Consider the following 18,781-nt stretch of genomic DNA (forward strand, 5'->3'; position numbering starts at 1 on the left):
GAGGAGAGCAAGAAAGGGGCATGAGAGGGCCTTGGTGAGTAGGGTAAAGGTAAACCCCAAGGCATTTTTCAATTATGTGAAGAACAAAAGGAATACAGGAATGAAGGTGGGACCAATTAGAGATAAGGGTGGGAAGATGTGCTTGGAGGCTGTGGAAATGAGCGAGGTCCTCAATGAATACTTCTCTTCGGTATTCACCAATGAGAGGGAACTTGATGACGGTGAGGACAATATGAGTGAGGTTGATGTTCTGGAGCAAGTTGATGTTAAGGAAGAGGAGGTGTTGGAGTTGTTAAAAAATATACTAGGATGGATAAGTCCCCGGGGCCTGATGGAATATCTCCCAGGCCGCTTCTCGAGGCGAGGGAAGAGATTGCTGAGCCTCTGGCTAGGATCTTTATGTCCTCATTGTCCATGGAAATGGTACCAGAGGATTGGAGGGAGGCCAATGTTGTCCCCTTGTTCAAAAAAGGTAGTAGGGATAGTCCAGGTAATTATAGACCAGTGAGCCTCACATCTGTGGTGGGAAAGCTGTTGGAAAAGATTCTTAGAGATAGGATCTATGGGCATTTAGAGAATCATGGTCTGATCAGGGACAGTCAGCATGGCTTTGTGAAGGGCAGATCGTGTCTAACAAGCCTGTTAGAGTTCTTTGAGGAGGTGACCAGGCATATAGATGAGGGTAGTGCAGTGGATGTGATCTACATGGATTTTAGTAAGGCATTTGACAAGGTTCCACATGGTAGGCTTATTCAGAAAGTCAGAAGGCATGGGATTCGGGGAAGTTTGGCCAGATGGATTCAGAATTGGCTTGCCTGCAGAAGGCAGAGGGTCATGGTGGAGGGAGTACATTCGGATTGGAGGGTTGTGACTAGTGGTGTCCCACAAGGATCGGATCTGGGACCTCTACTTTTCGTGATTTTTATTAACAACCTGGACGTGGAGGTAGAAGGGTAGGTTGGCAAGTTTGCAGATGACACAAAGGTTGGTGGTGTTGTAGATAGTGTAGAGGATTGCTGAAGATTGCAGAGAGATATTGATAGGATGCAGAAGTGGGCTGAGAAGTGGCAGATGGAGTTCAACCCCGAGAAGTGAGAGGTGGTACATTTTGGAAGGACAAGCTCCAAGGCAGAGTACAAAGTAAATGGCAGGATACTTGGTAGTGTGGAGGAGCAGAGAGATCTCGGGGTACATGTCCACAAATCCCTGAAAGTTGCCTCACAGGTAGATAGGGTAGAAGAAAGCTTATGGGGTGTTAGCTTTCATAAGTTGAGGGATAGAGTTTAAGAGTCGTGAGGTAATGATGCAGCTCTATATAACTCTGGTTAGGCCACACTTGGAGTACTGTGTCCATTTCTGGTTGCCTCACTATAGGAAGGACGTGGAAGCATTGGAAAGGGTACAGAGGAGATTTACCAGGATGCTGCCTAGTTTAGAGAGTATGGATTATGATCAGAGATTTAGGGAACTAGGTCCTTACTCTTTGGAGAGAAGGAGGATGAGAGGAGACATGATAGAGGTGTGCAAGATATTAAGAGGAATAGATAGAGTGGATAGCCAGAGCCTCTTCCCCAGGGCACCACTGCTCAATACAAGAGGACATGGCTTTAAAGTAAGGGGTGGGAAGTTCAAGGGGGATATTAGAGGAAGGTTCTTTACTCAGAGAGTGGTTGGTGCATGGAATGCACTGCCTGAGTCAGTGGTGGAGGCAGATACACTAGTGAAATTTAAGAGACTACCAGACAGGTATATGGAGGAATTTAAGGTCGGGGGGGTTATATGGGAGGCAGGGTTTGAGGGTCGGCACAACATTGTGGGCCGAAGGGCCTGTACTGTGCTGTACTATTCTATGTTCTATACTAAAGTGAAGCCTGTAGATAACCAACTAAAAACATATTCCGGAAAAAGGGAATAACATTCATGACAGTGCCTCTGGTTGGAAAGCACATTGGGCCAAGGAAGGACCATGCTGCTCACAACAATTGAGAAAACAATGAAAGCAGTGGTCCGATGAGAAAACAGGCTGTTTAATCAGGCAGTTACTTACATAATGTGGCCTAGTTTTAAGCTCAAAGAGAGTTCAAGGAGCTTCAGGAAAGTTGCAAGCATTTGGATTTTGTCAGTATAAAGAACCAGAATCTACTCTGCATGCATTAAGGTTATTGCATGAACTTCAAGTGGGAGACAAAAAGCAGCTGTAAAAGCCCAGCTGCGTGACTAGAAGGCCAAAAAGAGTCAACAGTGATATGAAAACAGAAGATTAGTCAGATGATGTTGTGGCTGAGGAAACCGAGGAGAGAGATCAGATCGTAAAGAGACCGATAGAAAGATTAATAAAACACTCCAGTGAACTAAATGCACCTTCTCAAGATCAACATGTAATCCTAGAAAGAAGAAAAGGAAAAGAAAAAGAAAGACAATTTGAGAAGGAGAGAAGGGATAGAGAGAAAGAACATGAGTAAAAAGAGAAAGGCATGAAAGAGAAAAGGTATGTGAGAAAGAAAAAGTGGGATAAAGATAGCGAAGAGGAGAAGAAAGGTGTCCAGAGCTGTCAGAACCACTTCCTGAAGTTTCAGCGTCAACTCCTACAACCACCGAGGAGGAGGCCCCAGAGCCTGAGATTGTTTGACAGCCACAATTCTCACTTGCAAAGCAGAGTGAACTCCCTTGTCAAGAAAGCCGTTACCCACAAGAGTAAGAAATCCTCCACAGCAATTAAATCTTTAGGCCATAATGGCAGAATTTAAAATTTACTATGCTGTGGGTGTCTGATTATAGTAGTTATATTACATAGTATACTATGTATATAATTGAGATGCATTCTCTGTTGAGTTGGACTTTATAGCTAAGCAGGGAGGAGTGTTGTGCATTTAATATTTCAGTAATTTTTGAATAATCTTGTAAATACATTGTTTGATTAAGCATTCTTCATTGTTTATATAATTCATTATGGTTATTCGTAAAATAAGCGAATTGCATATGCCATGACACTACTACGTGATATGTGCACTTCTTGCTAAAAGTAAATACCAAGTTAGACTCACATTTCGGACTCCCGTGTCTTTCTTTGTATTAGCTTAATGTTTTGGAGTTACAAAACATAACAATATTGGTAAATGCACTTCCATAAAATGATTAGTAATCTAAGTATCTTTAAAATAGCATGATATTTTGCTCAGGTTCCTCCAGATCCTTAAAATAAATGTTAAAGGTATCACTGTGAGCAGCATAGATACTACTTAAAACTAAACAACTCCAAAGTTCTGAGCAATTCTAAATAGCTGCTGAAATAATTCATGAAGTGCTTAAAAATTGCCTTAAGTAGACAATCTTTACTTGTCCAGTGGCTTACCTCACTTCAGGAAGACTACTGATTAGAAATTATGGTCTAAAGCCAATAAATAAACCAGGATTAAGAGGCATGTTTGTGACAGGTGGATCATACAAATGTTAGCAGAAAAAAAAGGCCAACAAGTTAACCGTGAAACATTGGCTGTGTATCATAACAATGTATTGCAACTAAATAACAATGTTTATCCACAATGGAATCTCAAAATATTCAAATAGAGGTGACCTCAATATTACAGGAGAGGGGAGGGAGAAGGGTTTTGCAATCCTAGTGAACAGTGATTTTCGGAAACACAAAACACTGTCATCTGTGCCTACATTAAGAAATGCAAGGTTGAAAAAAAACATAAATTTGCTGTTTAATTGTGTACTGGCTTTTTAGAAATGTCATTAAGAGTAAATTTTATTCCATACCTCAAGATTTGGGTACTTACTTGTGAATTCTCTGAGAACAAAGTTCCATTACCTAAATGGCTGTAATGCAGAGGTCGTCTATAATAGCTTTTAAAACATAAAGCTCTCTAGGCCAAAAGAACTCTTAGAAATTTCATTACAATCCAAAGGCTGATGTAAAAAATGTTTTGTTTTGAAAAATGCAATGGTCATTTGATGCATCATTCAATAACTTATTTAATTTTATTGCTTGTCAGTAGAAGCCAACACAAGGAAGCCATCCAACTCCCTTCTGAGTGATTACAGAAAATCTGCTTAAAGTATTTGTGCATATAAGTTATTCTAAAGGTTAATCCCTTCTAAGACCATAAGACATAGGAGCAGAAGTCAGCCATTCGGCCCATCGAGTTTGCTCCGCCATTTTATCATGAGCTGATCCATTCTCCCATTTAGTCCCATTCCATTGCCTTCTCACCATAACCTTTGATGCCCCGGCTACTCAGATACCTAGCAATCTCTGCCTTAAATACACCCAATAACTTGGCCTCCACTGCTGCCCATGGTAACAAATTCCATAGATTCACCACCTTCTGGCTAAAAAAATTTCTTCGCATTTCTGTTCTGAATGGGCGCCCTTCAATCCTTAAGTCATGCCCTCTCGTACTAGACCCCCCATCATGGGAAACAACTTTGCCACATCCATTCTGTCCATGCCTTTCAACATTCGAAATGTTTCTATGAGGTGTCCCCTCATTCTTCTAAACTCCGAGGAGTACAGTCCAAGAGCGGACAAACGTTCCTCATATGTTAACCCTCTCATTCCGGGAATCATTCTAGTGAATCTTCTCTGTACCCTCTCCAACATCAGCACATCCTTTCTTAAATAAGGAGACCAAAACTGCCCACAGTATTTCAAGTGAGGTCTCACCAGCACCTTATAGAGCCTCAACATCACATCCCTGCTCCTATACTCTATTCCTCTAGAAATGAATGCCAACATTGCATTCGCCTTCTTCACCACCTTCTGGGAGAACAAAATACTCCAGCTCTCTAAACTAGCTCTACCCTTAAAAAAAATCATTGAACAGGCATAACTATTGCAGGCTTGTAAGAAAAATAGAAAATCTCAATAAGGCAATGATGAAAGATAACATAGTATCTACTTACAATCCATATCTTTTCCATTTCAAGTCAATGAAATGCTGAATAACAGGGTGTTTTAAGACATTAAATATCTGATGCTTCACTATCAGGTCAATCTAATAAGAAACAAAAAAGCAATATTTTTAAAAACAATTTAATTAGAGGTCACACTTTATCCATCCTCCTTACCAAGACCTACTGAGTCCCAGTCCTCAGACCTTTGTGGTTGTTGGCCTTAAGTAGTATGTGACAGTTTTGCACTAGTTTCTTTTGTGAATTGCATTCCTCTTATTCACATCTTTAATATATTAAATGTGATGTCAATAATTTTCAGCCTAAGCTGCTCTGAGTTCATCAGAGCATAGAAACAAGAAACTCAGAGGTGTAGGACTACTGCTACTCATTAGGGGGGTATATAGGTTGAGAGTTGGGGGAGAGGCTTTATAATGGTAGAGAAGATTTCTTCACAGCTTTTCTGAGACAAAATTTACTTGCCTAAATTGTACATTGAAATGCAATTAACATAAAATAAAGTACAGTTTTTGTGTTGCAATGATTTACATTTTTAAGATTAAAGAATATTTCTCCACAACTATAAAACAGAGTTAAAATTTAGAAGAATGCAAACAAATAGTTACACTGAATTATGGATAGGAATGACCAGTTCAGTTTCAAAGAGAAGAGACAGCAGATATTGGAACCTCAATCAAAAAATAAACAGCTGGAGGAACTCAGTGAGTTAGATAGCATCTGTAGAAAGAAATAGACATTTCAGGTTGAGACTCTTCATCTGGATTGAAAGATAGAGGGGAGATAGCCAGCAACAGCAAATGAAGGGGAAGTTCTGTTGCATTTACAGTAGGTTAATATCAATAATATAGTAAATTACTGAATCCTTGATCTGAATGCAATTTATCTACCATTTCTTTGCCAAATGCTTACCACTTGTTTTCTGTCTTTTTCTTGCTCTAAAAGTAAGAGCAGAATAACAAAGATATAAATTAATTTTGTCCCAAAGAGCAACAAGTCATGTCTCAGTGTTAGAACTGTTGGCTTTATTCTTAAGCAACGCACATAAAAATGTGCATTACCCCCACTAGTAAATAAACATTAGAGAAATTGATCCTTTTGTGGTAGCTCCTTAATTAAAATCCAAACAGTACTGGCTTAAATCAAAGCTTTAGTATGACTCTCCTTAAGAAGTAATACAGCACAGCATTTTGCATGGGTGATTGCTTGAACACCCTTCCAGGAGGCCCAGCCATTATTAGTGCATGACTACAATATCACGTGGTTTGTAGGATGCAAACAGATAATCAGATTGTTTCCTAGGGCATACCACTGAGGCAAGTCTAGAGGGAAGGAGGACATTCTGAGGAGAGGAAGTAAACCAATATAGCAGCATCCCAGGATGTTATTGTGGAAATTGGAGGAGCATTTCCGATGTTCCTGGCCCCACAAGCAAATCGTTGAAATTTTACTACATGACTCAAGTTTCCAATGATGGCCCTTAGAAAGAAAGCAATGAAAAGGACTTCCAGCATTTTTATCTAATGCAATACTTTCACACAGAAGTGCCAGTGAATATCCAGAAAATGATACACAATAATCAATTACCACTTTAATTAGATCTGCTCACAACAATGGTCGGTTCATATATTAAAATAAATCCCACCTTCAAAGATATCTGGCTCCAGGTATTTCAGGTAAAAGAACTGTACTTGGTTTGAATGATCAAGTAGGTAGAACTGATTTAATGCATCAAATGCCTTCAGAGGGGGAGAATTTATAAAACGATTAGTATATAACATTGAAACAAATTGGTCATTCTTGTTAGTTATATTCTGGTCTGACTAATGGTCAGTAACAGCTTCTACCATATTGTTGGCATAATAACATAAAAACAATATGGTCTCACCATTCTTTGAGTTCATGCTATATATTATTACCCAACTTTTTTTCTATAGCTCTTTAATAGTAAACCCAGCAAAAGTCCATTAGTCTTATTCTCAAACATCATCCAGTCCTTTTCCATCACTCCAACATTTGCATTGTAAAAGACATTAATATAACTACCAAATGGCTGTTTTATTTAAACTGTTAAGCCACAGCTGTTAATGAACTAAGCCTCCTCATAATAAAGGTAATCATTTGTAAAGAATATCTTGTGTAAAACTATTAAGCAAGGATGCACTATAGCTAGTTATTGCCTCTTTATAACTTCATGATTTCATGACTAAAACAGTGAATAGGGTGAATTGCTATTAGTATTTACACTGATCCATGATGAGATGTGGTGTGGTTATTCAAAGGAGACCAATCACTACATAGTCACTTTTAGGTTATGCACACCTTACATAAATGCAATAGCCAAAAGCAGTTTGATCAGGAACAGAGTCACAACCACATAATTTCTTCAACTAGAGGCACATTGTTTTCAGGTCCCAACAGTTGTCTCTGGAGAATGTAAATAAAATTAAAGTATTTTCAGATACTGGAAATCTGAACTAAAACAGAAAAAATGCTGAAAACACTCAGCAGATCAGGCAACATCAGTAGAAAGGGAAACAATTTTAGCACTTCGGGCTGAAGACCTTTTGGCAGAATTATGGAACTAACAGATATGTTGGATGCAGAGGCTACCTCCTCTATATGTTGACATACTGATGCAAACAACAAAATCTCATCCAAGAGATAAGGGCATTCTCCACTAGACCCCTGGTGCTACCCTGGCTTGTTATTGAAGCATGGCCAGGGTGTCGAAGCCTGGGAATGATGAATAGATTCAGCAGTTAGGGCAGTGTTGGTCCCAAAGAATCCCATCAAATTGGACTCATTGAGGATAAGAGTCCTATGCAAGCTTTCTGGAAAATTGAGATACCACAAATGGTCAATCACAATTTGAAGACTGAAGGAGCAGAAACTCATGGATCATAATGTACTGACTTCAGAAAGAGAGACCTAATTGCTTGCAGACCAGTGTATTGTCTTAACTTCAGAGAAGCCAGCCATGTTAGAAAGTCCATATGTTTGCTTCACCTCAACTTCTTTTGTAACAGAGTTAATCCTCGTCCTTGAGTATGGACCATCAAAGGCCTCCCTATTGCTGCTGTGAGAAGCAAACTGTGAGATATTATATAAATTCAGGAAATGCCTGAAATAATCCTGAAATTAGGTAGTTGAGTGTGATGATCTTGATATCAATGGACAAATGAATTTGTCTGGAGGCAGATCAGCAGACTAGAAAAATCATCTGGTTCTAAACAATTCCTCAAAGCCATCAAGATAAGTGTGGGCATCATTGAAGACTGTATGCGTACATAGTTTTTGAATGTGAGCATTTCTATGCTTCCTCTATAAAAGTTCTAATGGGTAGCATAGTGGTTAGCATAACACTATCACAATGCTTGCAATCTGGGTGCAATTCAGCCATTGTCTGTAAGAAGCCTGTATGTTCACCCCATGACCACCTGGGCTTCTTCTGGGTGCTCCAATTTCTACCAATACGCCAAGGAAATATGAGTTAGCAGGTTAATTGGTCACATGGGTATAATTGGGTAGTGCAAGTTCATTGGGCTGGAAGGGCCTGTTACTGTACTGTATCCCTAAATAAATAATAAAACAAATTCCTGTGATACCTCTGTCACTTGACCTGAAGTTATCACTCAAAGAGAAATGTAAGCAATATCACCACATAGTTTCCTAGTGCAGATATGACAGAAACCATATTTTCAAAGGGGTTTTGTAGATACGTACTCACAAACTACATGTTCAGAAATTGTTCTTCAATATCAACCTTAAGCTGTTGTTTCTTTTTCTCAGCCAATATTTTCAAAATCTGATCTGATTTTTATAGAACGTGCTTACCATAAGCATCCAGTGCACAATGTTTAATATGCCTGTAAAGGATTAAATATTTGTCATTTGATATTTGCAGATTTTTCTAAAAAAATATAGTAGCAATGGGAAAAGTCTATTTGACTGCTGTGAAAAATGTATTGAGTTAAAAAACTGAGCAGTTCAAGTGTAAGTTAGAGAATGAGTTAGCATGATTTGTTTTTCTGTGTGGGGCAGTTGTTGCTCTTGTTGCCGTTATGCAATCTCTTTTCTTCTCATGTGGGGAGAGTGTTGCTAATTGTACTTTTGTTAGTTTATTATGGCAGGGTTGATGTTTTTCTTTGTTTTGTGGTTATCCCGGGACATTCTGAATTCTTTCCATAGAAGGAAAAGAGATGGACTAAAAAGGGCTGGTAGAAAATCATTAGTGGTCATGGAAGTAAAAAACAATAATATATAACATATTCTGATTGTCTTCTAATGAATAAGAGAACAATGTCTTTCACTATTTTGACTTTCCTGAAAGGGTTGATGGATTTCAACACACATAGTAGCTTCTTCCTTTACATGATGCCAGAACAATTGATTCTGCTTATTTTCTCCAACTATTTTAACATTCTACAGATAGAGAAATCCTACAGATTCTTCATTCTATTTCTGAAGAATCATCTATCCACTCTATCCCTTTCCATTTCTACTGACCTTACCTACTGCTTTTGTGATAAAACTACAATGACAACTCCAGAAAGCCCCAGAAACAATTGGTATTACATAAAATGTTGCCAAAGACAAAATTAGTAAAAACAAAACAACACACAAAATGCTGGGTCTGGGCCCGAAATGTCAACTGTACTTTTTTCCATGGATGCTGCTTGGCCTGCTGAGTTTCTCCAGCATTTTGTATGTGTTGTTTGGATTTCCAGCATCTGCAGATTTTCTCTTGCTTGTAATTAGTAAAAACCAAATAGATTAATATTAATATCTGTCAATGGGGAAAAGGACCTTGGCAATTCTGGGAATGACTTACAGTGACAGAAAAGCTTGAGCATATAAACATTAAGAAAGAGGATATGTTGGAGCTTTTGAGAAGCATTAAATTAGATAAGTAGCCGGAACCAGACAAGATATACCCCAGGCTACTGTGGGAAGTGAGGGAGGAGACTGTTGAGCCTTTGACAATTACCTTTGCAATCATCAATGGGGATGGGAGAAGTACCGGAGGACTGGAGGGTTGCAAATGTTGTCCCCTTGTTCAAGAAAGGGTATAGAGATAACCCAGAAAATTATAGACCTGTGAGTCTTATTTCAGTGGTGGGCAAGTTGTTGGAGAAGATCCTGAGAGGCAGGATTTATGAGCATTTGGAGAGGCATAATCTGATTAGCCTCTCAGGATTTAAAGTTAAATCCATATACACTGTATCCACAGCTCTACTTTCATCAATGTGTTTTGTTACAACCTCAAAGAATTCAATCAGACTCATAAGGCACGGTTTTGTCAAGGGCAGATCGTGCCTTATGAGTCTGATTGAATTCTTTGAGGTTGTAACAAAACACATTGATGAAAGTAGAGCTGTGGATACAGTGTATATGGATTTTAGTAAGACATTTGATAAGGTTCCCCATGCAAGGCTCATTCAGAAAGTAAGGAGCCATAGGATCCAAGGAGACCTTGCACTGTGGATCCAGAATTGACTTGCTCACAGAAGGCAAAGGGTGGCAGTAGATGGTTCATATCCTGCATGGAGGTTGGTGACCAGTGGTGTTCCACAGGGATTTGTTCTGGGAACACCCCCACCACCCTTTGTGATTTTCATAAATGGCCTGGATGAAGAAATGGAAGGGTGGGTTAGAAAGTCTGCTGATGACACAAAGGTTGGGGTGTTGTGGATAGTCTGGAGTGTTGCCAGGGTTATAGCAGGACATAGGATGCAGAACTGGGCTGAGAAGTGGCAAATGGAGTTCAACCCATTTTGGTAGGTCAAATATGAAGACAGAATAAAGTATTAATGGTAAGAGTCTTGGCACAGTGGAGGATCAGAGAGATTTTGGGGTCTGCGTCCATAGGACACTCAAAGATGCTGCGCAGGTTGACAGTATTGTTCAGAAGGCGTATGGTGTGTTGGCATTCATCAACTGTGGGATTGAGAACAAGAGCCCTGAGGTAATGTTACACCTACATAAGACCTTAATTAGACCCCACTTGGAGTACTGTGTTCAGTTCTGGTAACCTAACTACAGGAAGGATGTGGATACTATAGCAAGTGCAGAGGAGATTTACAAGGATGTTACCTGAATTGGAGAGCATGCCTTATGAAAACAGGTTGAGTGAACTTTGCCTTTTCTCCTTGGAGCGATGGAGGAGAGGTGACCTGATACAGGTGTATAAGATGATGAGAAGCATTGATCATGTGGATAGCCAGAGACTTTTACCCAGGGATAAAATGGCTAACATGAGGGGCATAGTTTTAAGGTGCTTGGAAGCAGATACAGAGGGGATGTCAGGAGTAAGTGGTGGGTGCATGGAACGTTCTGCCAGCGATGGTGGTGGAGGCAGATACAATAGGGTCTTTTAAGAGACTGTTAGATAGGTACATGGAGCTTAGAGAAATATAACACTATGAGGTAGGGTAATTCTAAGCAGTTTCTAGAATAGGTTACATGGTCAGCACAACATTGTGGGCCAAAGGGGCTGTAATGTGCTGTAGATATCTATGTTCTATGTTATATGTTCTAAACATGATTCTGAAGATCAAAGTTGTTCACAATAAGGTTCATGGAGGTTCTGCAGTTGCCTCCCATTCCACTTCCACAATACTCAATTGAATAATATGGTCAATTTATCATGAATTGGCTGAGGGCCAGGAGGCTGCATTAGTTGAAGGAAAAAGTTAAGGTTGGGTTGAATCAGCCAGTGACTAAGGAAAAAGATCTAGATTCAAAGTCAGAGGGAAAAGGTTGTGCTTCCAGAAGACATTTGATTAGTCCAAAATCAAAAGAGGCACTAGTAGGTTGAAAACTGTAAAACAATGTGGATGCTGAGAATTTAAAGTATTCAGTAGGAGCTGATTCAGGCAATCTGCAGAGAAGTGATAACAGAAGAATCTTTTTTAACAACAAAGGGAAAATTTCTTTCAGGGGTCAATTATAAGCTAATATAATGTAACCGTAAAAATAAGTTGACTATTTCACAAGTTCATAACATTAGCGAAATGTTCTCCTTTATGAGATTTAATTCTGGTTCATCATTGCCAAGATTTGCACAGCAGTATATGGCAGATTCACTAAGAATAGATCAAATAGAAAATGTGACTAACAGAAGCATCAAATGCACTTTTTGTCAGTTGGAATCAAAAGTAACAGGCTGGATGAGTCACTCTGTAAGATGTTCAACTGTCATTATGCATAGAAATTATCCTGGGTTCAGAAAAATAACTTTCAATCACTAATGCTAAATACATGTACCAATTGCAGATTGCTCCCCACTGTAAAAATAGGTTCCATCAAAAGCAACAGACTACAATTGAAACATAAACAATTTGTGTCAGGCTTGCAAATGACACCCTAAGCAAAAACACTATGGCAGATTTTGTTTTACCATACTGAAAAATATCCCACCATACTAGATGGCTATGGGGTAAAATTAAGCATATTCCATAAAGCTAATATCTTTTACAGAAAATCTAAGTAATTTTAGTAAGTATTTTACCACTTCAGGCATGTTGAGCAACATTATATTCAAAGAACTTTGATCAAAAGCATCCAAAGCACCAGCATCACAACCAAGCTTCAAGAGAAACATTGCTGCTTCATTTTGACCTTAAAATGAAAAAAAATATTATTACACCTTTATCATAATTTATCTTTTGAAGCTTTCTTCATTACATATATCACACTTAGCACATCAATGTATTTACAGAGTTATATTCAGAACACTAGAACTGCCAGCAGGAATAAGATATTGGACCCTTCTTTGTTTATTCAAGAGAAATGACTGAGCCAGCAATTAACTGCCAATCCCTAATTGCTCTAGAGAAGGTGAAGGTGAGTTGCCTTCTTAAACTGCTGCAATCCTTGAGTTGTGGGTACACCCACAATGTTGGTAGGGATGGAATTCCAGGATCCTGACCTATTGACGGTGAATGAACTCAAATATATTTCTAAATTAGGATGCTGTGTTGCTTGGAAGAAAACTTCTGTGATTGTGATTGCAGGCTTTTATAGTCAATGTCCTTCCAGCAAGTAGAGGTACAGATTAACAGGGCAATTTTTCCAGATGGATTCCAAGTGATCTTACGAGGGGAGATTGATAAGTTCGTGGCCTAAGGTAGAAGGAGTCAATTTTAGAAAACCTAGCACATTTATTTTTCCTACATTTACACACTTAGCCCAGCAGTCGTAGAGCATACGGATCCCTTCTTTGTAGAAGTCGGCATCTTGGACCTCCAGTAAGTGGACCACAGAAGGGGTGATTGATAAGTTCATGGCCTAAGGTGGAAGGAGATGAGTTTTTAACTTCAAACTTTCTGCATTTTCACTCAAGGAGTTGAACCACCAATGCATGTAACAAGAGCTGTATCGCCGTCTACCTAAGGCCACAAACTTATCAATCACCCCTGCTGTGGACCACCTGGAGGTCCAAGACGTTCCCGTTACATGCACCTACAGTTCAACTCTGAGTGATAATGCAGAAAGTTTGAAGTTAATAACTCATCTCCTTCTACCTTAGGCCATGAACTTATCAAGCACCCCTGCTGTGGACCACTTCTACAAAGAAGGGATCTGTATGCGCCACGACCACTGGACTAAGTATGTACATGTAGGAGGGGACTATGTTGAAAAATAAATGTGCTAGGTTTTCTAAAACTGACTCCTTCTACCTTAAGCCATGAACTTATCAATCACCTCTCATACTAGGCCTTTTTAGAGGGCAGATCGTAACTATATTGCTATGGATTTAGAGTCACAAGTAGGCCAGACATGGTAAGAATGATAGATTTCCTACCCTACAGCACTGATATGACATTCATCAAGATCTTCTACCTCGACACCTTTTTCCTGAACTTTCCTTTATTCCTAACAACCAGAAATCTAATAAGCTTCCATACAGTATCTATTCACTAATCTCTTAATGGTTTGCCCCTTATTTCAGATTGTTGCCCTGGTTCTCAATAATACAGGTTTGGAACACTCAATCTGTTATCAAATGTCAAATCCCATGAAATAATTCAGTTTATTCTCACTGTATCCTGTTCGCGTGAAGTATAACCCCTCTTTAGGTAAAGTAGACCAAAAAAACTACATAATATTCCAGGTTCAGTCTCACCAAAATCCCTTATAATTTTCATGAGAGATCTTTACCTGGAAAGGTTCTGGTATGGATAAAGTAGTAGCTGATTGGCAGGAGGTAAAGAGCGGGAATAAAGGGGACCTTTTCTGGTTAACTGCCTATGACTGGTGGTGTTCCATAGGGGTCTGTGTTGGGACCGCTTCTTTTCACATTATATGTCAATGACTTGGATGATGGAATTGATGGTTTTTTGCAGATGATACGAAGACAAGTGGAGGGGCATGTAGTTTTAAGGATGTAAAGAGGCTACAGAAGGACTTAGACAGATTAGGCAAAGGAGCAAAGAAGTGGCAGATGGAATACAGTGTCAGAAAGTGTATGGTTATGCACTTTGGTAGAAGAAATAAAAGGGTAGACTATTTTCTAAATGTAGCAAAAATTCAAAACTCTAAATGTGATGTTACTAATCATTTCAGGAGGACGAGTATATAAAAGCAAGGATGTAATGTTGAGGCTTAATAAAGCACTGGTGAGGCCTCACTTGGAGTATTGTGAATGGATTTGGGCCTCTTATCTTCAAAAGGATTTGCTGACACTGGAGAGGATTCAAAGGAGTTCCTCAAACCAAGATTGAATGGCTTGTCATATGAAGAGCGTTTGATGGCTGTGGGCCTGTATTCATGGAATCCAGAAGAATGAGAGGTGATGTAATTGAAACCTATTGAATGCTGGAAGGCCTGAATGGAGTGGATTTGGAGAGGTTGTTTCCAATAGTGGGAGAGTCTAGGACAACAGAACACAGTCTCAGAATAGAGAAGTGTCGTTTTAGGATGGAGATGACAAGGAATTTCTTTAGCCAGAGAGTGATGAACCTGTCCAATTCGTTGCCACATGCGGCATGGTAGCAAAGTGTTTATGTATATTTAAGGCAGAAATTGATAGATTCTAGATTGGTCAGGGCATGAAGGGATATGGGGAGAAGGCAGGAGACTGGGTCTGAGAGGGAAATGGATCAGCCATGATGAAATGGCGGAGCAGACTCGATGGGCCAAATGGCCTAATTCTGCTCCTCTATCTTGTGGTCTCATGATCTTATATCATCACCATGAATCCAGATCACCATGGATAATATTTGGAATAGTTCAATATTTGATCTCTAAGGATCTCCTTACTCTAATGATCACCATGCAATGCTGGAAACAGTCAGTAGGTCAGCAGTTTTAATGGGAAAAGAAATAAAGTTACCGTTTCAGTTTGAAGATATTAACACTGTTTCTTTTTCTACAGATGCTTTTTGACCTGTTGTGAGTTTCTAGTATTATCTATTTTTATCTCATAATTCTGGCATCAGCAGCTTTTAAAAACAATTTCCATCTTTGTCATCAATCTGATTTATGTTCCAAAATGGATCCTTTGTGATCCTGTCAGTATGTCTTACTTAAAAGCAACAAGGACAAAAATAACCCTTAGGGAATCCTGCACAAGGATTCCCAATTCCCTTTGCAGCTCTGAATACTGAATTTTCTCCCCATTTAGAAAATAGTTTATGCCTTTATTCTTTCTACCAAAGTGCATGACCATTTACTATATTTCATCAACCACTTCTTTCCCCATTCTCCTAATTTGCCCATGGCCTTCGGCAGACTCCCTACTTCCTCAACCTACCTTCCTTCCCCTCTACTTATCGTTATATCATCTTCAACTTGGCCACAAAGCCATCAATTCCGTCATACAATTTATTGACAAATAACGTGAAAAGAAACGATCCCAACACTGACCCCTGTGGAAGAATATTTGTCACCAGCAGCCAACCAGAAAAGGCCCCCTTTATTTCCACTTTTTGCCTCATGTCTGTCAGCCAACGTTTTATCTACACTAGTACCTTTCCTGTAATATCACGGGTTCTAATTTGGTTTTGCATTGTCACGTGTGGCCCCTTGTCAAGGGCCTTCTAAAAATTGTCAAGTAAACAACATCCACTGACTCTCATTTTTCTCTCAACTGAAGGAGATTAAATATGTAATATCACTTTTGTAAAGTTAGAGTGGTGCACATCAGCTAACAACATATGGAAATTTGCAATTCACAGAACTATTTTCTCCACAAGCTGAACTACACGTTAACAAAGGCCAGCATCATTCACATGTTGTTTTATTGCAAAAAAAAACACTCCTGAATATTTTGAGGTTTGTATAACTGCCTTTAAATGAAGAGAATAATTTTGTAAATATTGGACCTAAAGTTCCATTCAATTAATTTTTCTAGACAAAATGAGATATTTTGGTAATCATTATTAGATTTTACATATCCTGTGCTTGAGTAATTAAACAGCTTCTTCTCATTCATCTAGTGTTATTATGACTGGAGAAATAGAATGAGGGCTATGAAACAAGTATTTACCCATAGCATTACACACCTGAACATTCTACATGCTGTATAACAGGCATAAAACATTTAGTCCTCAGGATGCTTTTTCATTCAATTACATCTTGTCTGATATACAGAAGTTATATTACATAGGATACATATCACAGTAACTCTGCTCCTGTCTTTCTTCATGTACATCTATCAACATAACCCTCGAGTCTCCTGATGTTCAGCATTTTTAAAAATTATTCCACATTCTTTTTTATCTAAATGTTCTATTCCATTTCCTAGTGACCATATTATGTTGAAGACCTCTAATTATACCCTGAATCCAATTCTAGCAAAATCTTTCTTAATCTCAGGATCTCTGAGATGCAAATCATTTGTTTTCTTTACCCAAAAGCAGAGAGACAGTGTGTTCATAATTTTCTACCATGACTACCCTTTTCATTTCTGGTACTACCCATGTATATCTTCTCTGCACATTATTTCTATAATATGGTAACTAGAACAATACCCAATATGCTAAGAGTGATCATTCAATGTTCATTCAAGGTTCAGCATATCATTCCACATTTTTAAATCTATTATTCCAGAATTAAACTCAAGTGCTTGGTTTGCATTTTTATTTGGCTTAATTGCACTTGTACTCCAAGATACTTTGGTTTCTTCACACCATCTTTTAGGTAATAATCTTCCTGTTTCTGTGTTGAAATTCATTTGCCCATTGTGCAAGGAAACGTCCTGTAATCAATTGCAGTCATCTGAAGTACTGACTATCACCCCAGTTTGGTCATTTAGAAACTGTTTTAGACACAGTGCCTAAAGTTCTGTTATACATTGTCAACAGTGATCCCAAAATACTGTTCTGTGGAACACCAACATCTCCCACTGCAAATACTGTATATATCTTTTACTACTACCTATGCCTTCTATCATGAAGCCAGCTAGCAATCCATTCAACTGCACCTCCCTCACTCCATCTTCTTTGATTTTTCCTTTGATCTTCTTTAATCATTAGGCCATTATTGGTAAATTTTATTTTACTGAAGGCCTGAAAATCTGGATAAATTACACCAAGAGCAGAACCATTATTTAGACTCCCTGTGACCCCTCCAAAGAGTTTAAAGCTGGTCAACCAAAATTTCCCTTTTGAAATCCACACTGATTATTTGTTATAGTACTTTTCTCCTCTAAATGTTCTTCTTTTCGTTAATTTAGATTTCATTATATTTCTTATCAACAGTGTTAAACAGATAGCCATCTTTGTTAGGACATGTTCGAAGAGAGACTTTGGATGAAAATAAACTTACTGATTTTGCTCCTAAAGGTCGAATTCTAGTTTGACCTAATAGTTTTCTATCGTCAGAAAAATACACTTAGCTTTTAACATTGAATTATTTTCTTTATCATCTGCTGAAAGGAATACAAGGCATGTTACATAAGTCAAAATGTCTTTGCTGGAAGGTGTGGAAAACAACCCAGCAGGGCATATTTCCCTTTAGGGATAAAGATTATGAGAGAAGGTAAAACCATCAATATGTACTGTTTTCTGCCAACTTGATTACAAACTAAATACATAATAACATTTGTATAAATTTATTAAAGTAGATAACTGTGATTAATTAGATAGCTATATTTTTGTCAGTGAAGTTCCATCCCAGAGGACTTAACACAAAAATAGTTCAACTTCGATTAAGCATCAAGGGAATACCTGAGCTACCTACTTTTGAATGAGACCCTGAATTATAATCTGCTTCTTTTTTTCCTTATGAATGCAAAGAAAATTTCTTCTGCTGCTGGTGACCCGGGCTGGGGTCGAAGCGTTCGGCAGAGATGGTGCTCGGTACTCGGCGTCGGAGGGCTGGTCGGAGCTCGAAGTTTTCAGACAACTCAGAGTCGGACTGTGGTCGGGTATGGCATGGAGAGTTTTCTTCCTTCTCCTGTCTGCATGAGATGTGGGACTTTCGAGAGACTTTGAACTTTTTTACCGTGCCCACAGCCTGTTCTTCATCAAGTTATGGTATTGCTTGCACTGTTGTAACTATATGTTATAATTATGTGGTTTTTGTCAGTTTTTCACTCTTGGTCTATTCTGTGTTATCACACCGGAGGAATATTGTATCATTTCTTAATGCATGCATTACTAAATGACAATAAAAGAGGACAGCATGTCCTCATAATCTAATCTAATCTAATCTAATATTGTATAGCATTATTTATCCTAAAGCATATTTTCATTTATCACAGTGAGTGAGTGAGAGAGAGAGAGAGAGAGAGAATGAGAATTTCCTGCCACACTTCTCACAATTGGAAAGTACTTATTGCCTGTAAAAGAATTGTGCAATCTGAAAGGTGATTCAAAATACAAACTTTTTTTTATTTTTAGAATTGAATTGAAAATAC

The 18,781-nt window shown here is 38.6% G+C and overlaps 1 protein-coding gene across 1 annotated transcript in view; it reads right to left on the reverse strand.

Annotated features, from left to right (window-relative positions):
• Positions 1 to 18,781, reverse strand: part of LOC140191529 (uncharacterized) — a 60,155-nt gene that overhangs the window by 35,269 nt on the left and 6,105 nt on the right. Inside the window, exons 3-6 of the mRNA XM_072249021.1 lie at positions 12,428 to 12,537; positions 6,560 to 6,653; positions 5,827 to 5,852; positions 4,909 to 5,000 (exon numbers count right to left, since the gene is read on the reverse strand). Coding sequence (XP_072105122.1) covers positions 4,909 to 5,000; positions 5,827 to 5,852; positions 6,560 to 6,653; positions 12,428 to 12,537 — 322 coding nt within the window. The remainder of the gene's footprint in view (positions 1 to 4,908; positions 5,001 to 5,826; positions 5,853 to 6,559; positions 6,654 to 12,427; positions 12,538 to 18,781) is intronic.

Source organism: Mobula birostris, chromosome 1 (assembly GCF_030028105.1).
Source record: "Mobula birostris isolate sMobBir1 chromosome 1, sMobBir1.hap1, whole genome shotgun sequence".
NCBI lineage: Eukaryota > Metazoa > Chordata > Chondrichthyes > Myliobatiformes > Myliobatidae > Mobula > Mobula birostris.